This window comes from Eutrigla gurnardus (assembly GCF_963514095.1).
Source record: "Eutrigla gurnardus genome assembly, chromosome: 18".
NCBI classification, from domain to species: domain Eukaryota; kingdom Metazoa; phylum Chordata; class Actinopteri; order Perciformes; family Triglidae; genus Eutrigla; species Eutrigla gurnardus.
Window position 1 is genome coordinate 21757004 of NC_139929.1, and position 12000 is coordinate 21769003.

Below are 12000 nucleotides of genomic sequence, written 5' to 3' on the forward strand. Positions count from 1 at the left end.
TTGTACATTTGCAGATGTAAAATGTATTATCATTGACTGTATGGACCTGGAAAGTCATAATAAAAAAAAGAATTACAAAAAAAAATAAAAAACAAAGAGAGCGATGAAGAGAGACACAAAGTGTGATAGTAAGCATTTTTATATATGTCAACCAGTAGAGAAAAACATTGAAATAAGACATATAATAACAATAAAAATGAAGAATGGAGAAAAATCTAATCTAAAGGACTGACTAACTGAGGGACTGTTTAAATGCTAAGTTTCTTGGGGGCTACATAATTCTAATCAAAGGCCAACCCATGTTAAATGTAGCCAGTTAGCTTAGCTGAGGTGTTGTCATGAGGAACCAGTGGTACCTGGACAGAAGGTGATCAGAGGGCATGGCTGTCTCTGGATTTGAACTCCGAGCCCATTGTGTGTTTCCTGTTCTCCGGAGCAGCCCGCTCCTCCAGCCTTCGGCTCAGGACAGCCACAGCTCCTGTAGCGGGACACCGACTCGGCCCCACAGGTCCTGGAGCACGGAGTCCAGTCTGACCACTCACACCAGTCACCTGACACTGGGAACACAGAGGGATGCCAAATCTACATGTATCGCCTTCCCCCACGCAGATCATTTTCATACGCAGAGTTCCTTTTAATCATGAAGTCATGAATAAAGACAAGCTCATATTTTATTGTTTTAAATTCAGTCATGGCCAAGAAAGCTACTTAACATTTTTTTAAGTTTGATATGTTGTTTGTTGATCAAAAGTTCCACTTTTTTAACACACATGACGTATGAAAATCTAAATGAACAGATCCGCCCATTTCATCTAAAACATGTTGGAGCATTGGTTTGTCTCACTGCGATGACATTTACCACTGCACGTTGGATGGAAGGAAATTAAGCTAAGGACGTCTTTCTCCTGGTAAATAATCTGTTGATTGATGATTATTATATTGTGCTTTAGAACGTAACCACCATAAAAAGCACTGATGCCCTGTCTGTCTGTCTCTCTCTTTCCTCGTGCGGTCTCCCTCTCGTTTCTCTCTGTCTTTTAAAAAAATGATTTAGGAAGCTGAGAGCAAAGAATTACTTTATTTTTAATGTTACCAAACAAAGAGAAATGCTCTCCCCTCATCCTCAAATGGTCCTGAAAGTGATGGTTCGGAGTAAAATGCACCCTAGCTAATTTCCACCATGACATCCAGCCAAATACCCCCTCAGAAGCATTTTTAGCGATGGTCAACATTGGTCAAGATAGCCGCTATCAGCCGAATGGCTTAGTACTAGCGCTATGGTACATTTTGTATATCTCGTAAATTACCCCACTAATAATGCATGGAATGTTACCAAACTTCTGCAGTAGTACACATAGGGTCTCTACTCACAAAACGAGAGAGTATGAAAAAGTTTCGTGGAATGTTTATAAATGCTTGTATTATCAGGTCAACACTTGTCAACACTTGTTAACCTGATAATAGAAGCATTTATAAAAACTCAGCGAAACGTTTTCATACTCTCGCGTGAAACTCGCGTCACAGCATCGGCTGGGTAAACATGGAAGTGGCGTCTATGCAGCGGTAGCGTTAGCAGCAGAGGATAGAAGCTATCAGGCAAGTGTTCTTTTAAATAAACTCCTGGTGTACTTACAAACTTTCAAATGCCTTGTTTTGTGAGTACAGACCCTATGTGTACTACTGCAGAAGTTTGGTAACATTCCATGCATTATTAGTGGGGTAATTTACGAGATATACAAGATGTACTATAGCGCTATTACTAAGCCATTCGGCTGATAGCGGCTATCTTGACCAATGCTGACCATCGCTAAAAATGCTTCTGAGGGGGTATTTTGCTGGATGTCTTGGTGGAAATTACCTAGAGTGCATTTTACTCCGAACCATCACTTTAATCAACAGTAGAGTTTCTCCTTGTTTTATGATTAAACCAGGTGAAGCAGCGGTGCTGTGTGTTTGGTCATCCCTGTAAACCCCAAACCGAAAATTCCTGTATTTCCAGAAAGTACTCTTCCCCGACCGTTCAGGGGGTAAATGTTTAAGGAAGTTATTCTTGATGCTGGTCCCTCTGGTTGAAACACAATGAGTTCCTCAAATAGCTCCTAGTCCCTGGAAAGTTTTTGTGGTTGAAAGGGGCTCACATACAGATACTTCCAGCTGTTCTTACTAACCTGGACAGGTGGATCTGGTGCAGTTGAGCCTCCCGTCCTCACAAGTGCTGAAACAAAGAGGAAACACACACATGATTCTGTTCCCTTCTTTCTGGATGACTCTCTGGTTAATATCTGTGGTGTACATGCTCAGTGTGTGTGGTTGTGTGTTATCCTGACCAGTTGTTACATCCATCCGGGGCTTCAGTGGTCTCCCCTGGGTCCAGCCTGTGTCCAGTGCTGATGTCCATGCAGGGACAGTCTTCTCTCTCCACACAGACTGTCCCGTTAGCAGACAGAACCTTCCCCTCTGTACAGTAGCACCCCGGCTCACATTGCCACTCACAATGCTGAGGGAAAGGGAGACAATCATCAGCAGAATTCTTGATGTTAAACCAGCGGCTCACGGCTGGAAACAGCAGATACTCACAGCCAGGTCATCACAGGAGCGAGGGCAGGAGGGACCACAGCTACTAAACACTGTGCCTGGGACCAAGGAGCATGGAGCCACTGACGACACACACATGACGACATGCTGTCAAAACACTGACGCAGCATCAGCTGCACTGTGGACACACTCTGTAAACGTACCTGGACAGTGGACCGTGTTACAAGCAATGACCTCGGTTCCCAGCCCCTCGCAGTAGTTCCCCTCCCCCTCTGGACTGGGACTGTCACACTCTCTCCTCCTGCTTCGAACCCCCCCACCGCAAGACTTGGTACACTTCGTCCAGTTGCTCCACCGACCCCAGCCACCATCACCTGCATAAGAGCCAAGAATCATGATGATTATTTATGTGAGCCTGAACAATAAAGTAAAGTTTTAATGGATATCATTGAAGAGTATTAAAACATCTCAGGTTACACATTGAATGTTAATAAACCAAAGGTGATGCTTATGGAATGCTAGTAAGTAACTAAAAATAAATAATAAGGAACTAACTTTGGGAATTGATAAATAATGAAATAATGTATGGTAAAAATTGCATGTTGAAATTCAACTGTGTAAGCCTGGAGATGTAAATATATTGCTAAAGACTCTTTCTGAATATGGCAGGCACAGATGACCTCAACAGCAAGGTGCTAAACATTACTAAACTTGTGAAATGAGGTATTTTCGGTTTTGCAATAAAATTTCCCAAAATTTCACGTTTCCATCCCTGTAGTTTTCTATGAATTGTCGGAGCTTTAGAGGAGCACTTGAACGCAGCATGTGTTCACGTGCTGCGATGGGGAAACGCCTCCCTGTCGTTGGAGATGAAGAGCGCATACTCCAAACCTGCATGAAAGTCATATATCGGCTACTGAAGTACAGGTATTTTTATTTAAAACAGTGACTTTATGTTTAATGGTATTTATATTTACAACAGTGACTTTATGTTTAATGGTATTTATATTTACAACAGTGACTTTATGTTTAATGGTATTTATATTTACAACAGTGACTTTATGTTTGAAATATGTACGTATTATTTAAATATGAACATTAACTTTTGGAATTGTTTCCCCCCTTTTATCCTATACCAGTCGTCAAGGCTAAGAAGCACTTGCATTTTAAAGTGTTAAATTGTTTTTACATATTTATATATTATATTATACACTTGAATGTGTCTGAATGTAAAAAGAAACCTTGGCTTATAAGCAAAATAAATGATTTTTGAATATATAAATAGAAATTTTTCCTTGCACGCAAAATATGTACCGAACAGAACCGTAACCCAAGAACCCAGGTACGTATTGAACCGTGGGCTACATCCCTAGTAAGCATTGCTGCAGATTATATCTCTGGACCTATAAATCACATATTGAATAGATGCCTGGTATGTGAGGTGTATCCTAGACCGTGGAAGCAGGATCATTCAATTAGTTAAGGATGAAAAATCACCCTTCAGTGGGCCTAATAGCAGACCTATAAGTAACCTGCACTGGGGAAACAAATGAATGCCCAGATCCAAGACCACTTTAATAAAAACAACTTGATTACCGAATATCAACATGCATATATAAGGGTTATTCTCCCTGTACAGCACTTACACAAATGACCAATCAGTGGTTAAGATAGATCAATACAACGGTGGGAGCAGTCATGTTAGATTTTAGCGCCACATTCGATTTAACTGACATTTTGACAGAAAAGCTTAGATGTTATGTTTTTTGTCCTTTGGCGATTGCATTAATGAAGATTCTCTCTTCTCTAGAACACAGAAGGTATTCTTCAATGGGAGTCTATCAAGTAGTGGAAGTCTAGAATGTGGTATACCTCATTTTAATGTTTATAAATGACGTACCCTCGGAAGCGGAGTTTAATATATGATTGGACCAGAAAATAGAAACTATTGCCAAAACGAAAACAACTATGAAAGGGGAACTTTTGCTCGTCTTGCATATTTACAGGACTCTTCAACCGCAAGCGAAGTTGCTGTGCATCATAAACATCTTGATGATACAACGGCGGCCTCATACGAGCAACTACCGGCTTTCTATCTTCTTCGGATCAACGTTCTCATTTCGTGTATTGCTCCCGTGGCGCGTTGCCTAGTAACACATCTTCAAAACGTCGATGTAAACAAACGTTAGGTATATCTCCCACCTCGACTAAAATGTGATCTCTGTCATGCCGGGATTGCCGGCCTCGGATCACTTGGCAGACACTCGCGCCGGCTCTGTTAGTCCATTTAGAAATAAAAGCAATATTATGTTAATCACTTGTCATTATTGCTGCTTTTTACTAATGTGATACAAGTTGGACTTAGTGCTGTGAAGCCGTCAGCACAGGTCGCTGATGTTTTTCATTTTTCAGCACGTCAAATGCCGGTTTCAACCAGTTTTCATAAATCAAAGCGGTTAATACACCGAACCAGATATCGGCCCAACTCTACAAATGAACATAAAAACAAACTCACGGTCACATGGGGCGGTGATGCAGACTTGGTCCTCTCTCTGAGGGCCCAGACATGGCAGGCCACTGCCAGAGCGCTGGGGGCTGGAACAGAACCGGTACCGAGACTGGAGACCTGCTCCACACGACAGCGAACACTGACCCCAGGGAGTCCACGCTGACCACTGGCCATCCACTAGAGAGAGAGAGTATGTGGACGATCAGAACAAGGACGATACAGCATGGAGCAATGAGGTCGGAGAACAGGAAGACAAAGTTCTTCATACTACTTTTCGTGTGGTTCTGCATCACAACTGCTTCACTTTCAATCATAAGGGTTATTTGCATCATCTGTGACTGTAATTCATCAAGCTTGAAAAGTTTAGTCTTAGATACATTTGTGGAGATAATTGTGATAATTGTTATAGAAACAAATGAAAACAACGGACATAGAAAGCACAGAAAAAGGTCTATTGAAAAGACTTGTTTGCCTACCGTTGCAGCTGACTTCAGAGCAGTTTACCAGTCTTCCTGCTTCACATGTACTGAAATATAAACACACGTACACACACACATTCATCATCATCATTGTATCTCTACTCCATGGCTCTTGTACTGATGAATGGAAGTACATCCTGGTTGAGTTTAAGTTATTACCACTGAGGAGCAAGTAAAGAATGAAGTCAGTTACCAGTTGTTGCAGTCTGTAGGAACAGTGTCTCCTGGTTGGTACTGATTTTCATCCAAGTCACAGCGACAGTCAGACTCCTGGACGCACACACCATCCTGGAGATATGAAGGGCCATCACCAACATGAACATGATGACTGGACATATTTTGATACATGTGTGCACCGCTGGTTGGTGCTCAGACACCCACCTGTTGGACAGTCCCGTGTGGACACTGGCAGCCTGGTGTGCAGTTCCTGCTCAGGTCCATTGTGAGGTCCGTACACGTCACTGCTCCCCTCACACACTGCTTCCACTTCTGGCCTGGAGGACACACCCTGCCGTCTCCTGGCACAGCAACAGCCAAGCCAGAGATCAATGCAAATCAATTAAAACTCTGAATGCATGAATGTGGACAAATCTATTTCCATTAGATTTTATTCAAAAGTGGACTGCTCCAATAAAAGCTCCTCGATGCACTGGAATAACACATATTCTGGCTCGAATCTAGAAAAGTACAGTATCATCAACTAATCTAGCAATGAAATCAAACTTTTATTTACTATGTATTTACTCAAACACTGATGTTGACATAAGTAATGCATTAATGCTTTGTTCCATTGATTCTTCCATCCCTTTTCAGAATGTTTCTACTTACACCTAAGAAAAGTGATTCATATGCAAACCATGATCACAGAGTAGGATTAGGAATTATTATAAACATTTCTATCTTTGTTTTTGTAGTTCCTTTTGACAACATTGATATAAAATCTCAATGAATTGTTCATGTTTTTCTTCTTCAAAACTACCCAATTCTAATATTGAACGTGACAGTGTAGAGTGGGTATTGGTGTACCACAGGGCAGCAGGTTGCAGGCACTGAACTGCTGAGCGGTGCCGTGGACTCGGATGGGCCCCCGGGTTCGGGTCCTGTAACCTCCTCCACATGTCACAGAGCACTCTGACCACGCACTCCATGGCTCCTTTACACCTTCACAGACATCACAACCATATTAATGCCCTTCTCTTTTCACCTGTGGTTTATTTGTATTTCTTTAAGTGCACACAGGGGTGAATTATAGAATAACATTAGCAGGGGCGGATCTACCGGGGTGGCATAGGGTGGCAAATGCCACCCTAAAAGAAAGCCTTGCCACCCCTGCTGCCACCCCAGTTTGCAGCAACGAATTCAAAGAAAAGTTATGTCCAATTTGACATTTACGAGCGCAAATTTCCAATGTCCGACTGCAGTGAATGCAGCACGAGATTACGTCAGATCAGCAAGACGCTGCTTTGTTTAGAAAAATTGAGTGGCGCGATTCGCGAAGCGAGGGAAGGTACGTCTCCACAGGCAGCGGTGTTTCCCCGCGTCCCCCAAAGCCGTGCAATGCATTCTGGTAGCGTCGCGGCGAATGTCGAGAGACGGCCCGCGAGTTGGCCGATCGTCATCAGAGGCGCCGGGCTCGACTCGCCGCCTCGCAAACGCTCGCGAAAATCTTCTAAACTGAATGTTGTCGATCTAAAATAAAGACAGATTCAGCAACTGCATAGCTTATTTCTCGCTTAAAATGTTTTCAGAAACACCTTCCGGTGAACTATTTTCGTAGAATAAGAGAAAGTTTCCAAACGAGCCGCCATGTTGGTCTGCGTGAACTCCGGAGCAGAGAGGACAGCTGTGAAAGCGATCGTCCAATCAGGTGCAGCCATGAAGTGTACGCGTGATTGTATGAAGGAGAGCGCCTGTCAATCATCCTCTAGTGGCAGCCTGCCAAGCGTGCAATACTGGGAAGCGGCGCGTCCACTCGCGTCTAAAATCGCCCCTGTGGACACGCACCTGGAGCCAGGAGTCGCAAGGAAAGAAGGAACGGGAGGAAAGAGCTTAAAAACTGATTAACTATCTATCACAAAATGAAATAATAATGAAAGCACAGTGCTAGTATTGTTGCGATGCTGATTTTGAGATGATAAAAATCAGGTTGAAGAACGTTATTTCGCTAACTATACATGTAATGTTAGCTAGGTCTGACGTTAGTTCTGTGTAAAGTAGGCTAAGAAAGCTAATATTGATTCAACGTCTGTCAAGGAAAACATTGTACTAAAGTTACTTTGAATCTTACAGAAATGAAGAGGAAAGGTAACATATTTAGTTTTTTCTCACCAAAGAAAAAGGAGAGAAAAATAGAAAATGATCTGAGCAAGGTAGACGGAGGAGATGAGAGGTGGAAGGAGAGAGAAAAGAGGTGGAAGGAGAGAGAGAAGGGCAACAGAAAGGTGACAGAGATAGAATACAAGGCCAAGGCGACCAGGGACAGGAGGAGGTGGGAGAACATCACAGCGGTCAAGATATGGAGGAGAGAGAGCATAAATGTAATGTAAATGGCAGCCTGTGCCCTAATGTAGTGTGTACATACTATTTCTCATCAAACTGTGATAACTGTGAGTAAATTCAGTATATATATAGACGTCTGCCATATGTTGCCACCCCTCAAAAATTCCTGCCCCCCTCTCGCCACCCCATACATATTTTTCTAGATCCGCCCCTGAACATAAGGTAAGGTAACTTTATTTGTACCCGAAGGTAGATTTGGTTGCAGGTACAAAGAAAGAATTGGCTGCTTACACACACACGCAGACAACATTAACATCATCGACCGACATAGACATAAAAGTGACAACAGTGCTCCAGACATAGGAATATGGATAGGAAGCATACAAAAGGGTATTACTATCAAAAGATAAATAAATACTAAATGCAAGCCATCATGGCAGATACAAAAAAAAAAAAAAAAAAAAAAAACAGGTCAGAATAAATAAATAAATACAATCCATAGGTTAATAAGTTAGTGAGTGGCTTAATTACTTATTGACTATTTAACGTTTTGACAGCTGAGGGAACAAAACTGCCTCTGTATCTCTTTGTTTTGCAGGCAGGCATTTTGTACCTACGGCCTGATGGGAGAAGTTGAAATTCACCATATAGTGGGTGGGATCCATCTTCTAAGATAGACCCAGCTAGTCTCTGTAGCTGCCTTGTATGCAGGGATTCTGGGTTCAGCTGTGGCTCTCCGATCAGCCTACTAGCCCACCTCACGATTTGGTTCAGGGAATTCTTATTTTTTAGGGATAGGTTACTAAACCAAGACACCAGGCTAAAGGATATAACAGATTCAATGAAGCAGCGGTAGAACATGGTTAGCATTTTACTGTCAATGTGAAACGATGAAAGTTTCCTCAGACAATATAAACGCTGGTTCCCCTTTTTGTACACAGCTTCGCAGTTTGTCTCAAAGTTTAGCTTATTGTCGATGATGGTCCCAAGGTATTTATAGTTATCCACACACTCAACAGTCTGACCCTTTATGCTGGTGAGTTCCTTAGCACTGGGGAGTTTCCGGAAATCTATGTGCATGTCTTTAGTTTTTGAAATGTTCATGTGTAAAAAGGACGTATCGCACCAGTCTACAAAATCCTGAGCGACTGGGCCATGGCCTGTTTCATTCCCTTGTAGCAGGCTTACAATGATGACATTAGCAATCAAGTACTTCTCCTCACCAAAGCAGGGTTCAATGCTGCAGGTATCGATCCCGACTCTGTCTCCTTTGCAGGGACGACCCCCGAACGCTGGAGGAGGATTGGTTCCAGAACGATAACGCCTTCTCACACCGACATCACATGTTCGACTGCAAGCGCTCCACTGGGTCCAGCTGCTCCAGCCACAGTCCACTGAGAAAGTCAGAGAGAACGGAAGACAAATGAGGAGAGAAGAAAAGACTTAAAGATGGCAAGAGACAGAGAGGGAGACAAGTAAATGTACATTCAAAACTACTATTAATAATAAAACCCTCACCAGCACAGGGAGCCGCTCCGCACTCCATTTCTCCGTTGGTGCAGGTGCTGTTTGACACACAATGCCAAAACAAGTGACGCCCACAATATTATTCTTAACTTTCAAGGCAAACTTCAATCCTCCACTTAGAGACAGAGGTGGCATTGTGCCTACTTCACAATCAAATACATTGTGGAGACAGTACCAGTTATTGCAGACGTCCACAGGCAGTGAGACACCGGCTGGGTGTAGCTCCCCCTGGTGGTAACACGGGCACTGTGCCAGTGGTACACAGCTGCTGTTGAACAGGTAGAAGCCTGGAGCGCAGTAGCAGCCGTTGTAACAGGCTGTGGCACACTGGACCTCTGCGGAGGTCATGTCCAAGCACACCCGCGGACACGCGCCGCCGTGAGCCTCGCACTCTGCTGATGTCATTTGCACCATGCCCTCCGGACACACACCTGCTGGAGTGCAAATAACACATTCAATGCATTTATTCCATAAGCAAGATAAAATCACAGCATAAAAGAGAAAATATAATCCAAAGCAATAGAAAGCATAATCCTCTTGGCGAGGAATGTTATTCCTCCTAGTTGGTGTAAAATGATGCATTACCTGAGCAGGGGTTGGAGTTGCAGTCTCCCGTCTGTATGTGTGGCCCGGGACAGCTGCTTCCACCATGCTGTGGAGAGGGGGAACTGCAGAATCGCTCTCTTGTTTGGACACCGGAGTTACACTCTGATGAACACTGAGACCACGATGACCACGCTGACCAGCCGCCATTCACTAGAAATGTACAACTTCATCAGTTTTCAGTCTTTGCTACATGATTGGAGAGTGGAGGGAACAGAGGTGGTTTCTATGTGTGCCTCTACATCTGTAATACCTGGACAGTGTACGGTGTTGCAAGGCTCTTGCTCCTCGCTGTCTCCATCACAGGCAGAGTCCGTGTGGTTGAACGGTGTGAGCGTGGTGTTGCAACTGCGGAATCGTCGTCGGATTCCAACATCGTCTACGTGGTTGAAACACGTCTTACTGCATTCTGACCACGTGGTCCATTTACTCCAGACTCCATCTAACACTGCAGAGGATGACAAAGAGATTGTTCACTGTAGGAGTATGCGAGTGATTTACAAGCCGAGGATACTGTCTCATAAAATATTTCTCCACACTTATAATTTATTAAACGGTAAAATAGGCTATTAACAAATGAAGGAAAGTGAGTTTTTATAAATTATGAACATTCATTTGAGTACAAGATTTGTTTGGTTATAAATCAAATGTTCCACATGAAAAATGCCTCGAAAAGCTTTTGTTTAAAAGTAAATCCAAGGAATGACCATACAAGGTGACAGCAATAGTTAATATTGTGTGTCTGGGGTGTGAGTGAGTTTACCTGGGAGGCAGGGGCTGGAGCAGGGACGGGCCTCCGAGGAGTCTCCTGGACAGGCCTCGATTCTTTTTGCTCCAGTTGGGTTCACTGGAGACCTGAGGAGACAAAATAAAGGCAAAAAGTAACCTGATCCATTTACTAATGGGTGGTGTTTGAGCAGCAAAAAACATCAGTCCATCACAAGTTCATTATCACATGAAATTAACTTACAGAAATGACATCTGTAGGTTTTTTTGCAGCACCAAACATTAAATAAAGAATGCAGCAGTGAAACAATAGCACACTAGGATTGTATAAACATATGCAATAGAATAATTTGAAAACTTAGCATAACATAACAAATGCGAACAGAGGAAATAAGTACGGATTAAGTGTAAAATATATTTATCAAACACTTGTTGTGAAAAGTCTTGTGGATAGAGAAGCAACGATGTCTTCCAACAAGTACGATGCTTTAAAAGCTCTTCTGAATAACACAGGCTCACCTGTAGCGTTGCTGGAGCCCCAGACCACAGATCACATCACATGGTGACCATGACGACCAGGCTGACCAATGACAGGCCGCCACACAAAGGGAGGAGTCACAGGTTACTTGTCCATCTATGCACACGCTGATGGGGCAAAAATATGCAGTATTTTAGTAATCGTTACATTCCTGCTTTACTCTGAAAAATAAAGTAGCAGTCCAGTGATCCAAGACATCGCTGGGAAGAACTTGAGTATAATTTCAAATAGACCACCTCAATAATATGGAAAAGAATATTTAGCAAAAATATAGTGAGTGATTTTTCTTTTTACAAAGTACATTTTGAGTTAGCATTTTAGAATGAACATCATTATGAAAACCAGGCTTGCTTCCATGAAAAGCGTGAAAAAAGAAAATAAATGAGTGTGTCTTTCACCATGTGCTACACTGGTCCTTGCTGACAGTCTGTCCTGGCTCCAGTGTTTCACCATCCCAGAGACAGACACATTGGCTGGATTTCACACATCTCCCATGCTGAAAGTACAGGCCGGCAGCACAGCGACATCCTGGAGGAGACAGGATTTATGTGTTCATCGGCCTTTCAGCTACCGGCAAATGAGCT

General features: G+C 43.0%; 1 protein-coding gene across 1 annotated transcript in view; it reads right to left on the reverse strand.

The window, feature by feature from the left end:
- Nucleotides 1-12000, reverse strand: part of sspo (SCO-spondin) — a gene marked incomplete at its 5' end in the record, with an annotated part of 130722 nt that overhangs the window by 73098 nt on the left and 45624 nt on the right. Inside the window, 18 exons of the mRNA XM_084033780.1 lie at nt 357-557; nt 2169-2215; nt 2328-2497; nt 2578-2657; nt 2739-2909; nt 5051-5221; nt 5521-5570; nt 5717-5811; nt 5905-6041; nt 6550-6684; nt 9246-9416; nt 9541-9587; nt 9725-9980; nt 10135-10305; nt 10406-10600; nt 10916-11007; nt 11398-11523; nt 11815-11944. Coding sequence (XP_083889906.1) covers nt 357-557; nt 2169-2215; nt 2328-2497; nt 2578-2657; nt 2739-2909; nt 5051-5221; nt 5521-5570; nt 5717-5811; nt 5905-6041; nt 6550-6684; nt 9246-9416; nt 9541-9587; nt 9725-9980; nt 10135-10305; nt 10406-10600; nt 10916-11007; nt 11398-11523; nt 11815-11944 — 2445 coding nt within the window. The remainder of the gene's footprint in view (nt 1-356; nt 558-2168; nt 2216-2327; nt 2498-2577; nt 2658-2738; nt 2910-5050; nt 5222-5520; nt 5571-5716; nt 5812-5904; nt 6042-6549; nt 6685-9245; nt 9417-9540; nt 9588-9724; nt 9981-10134; nt 10306-10405; nt 10601-10915; nt 11008-11397; nt 11524-11814; nt 11945-12000) is intronic.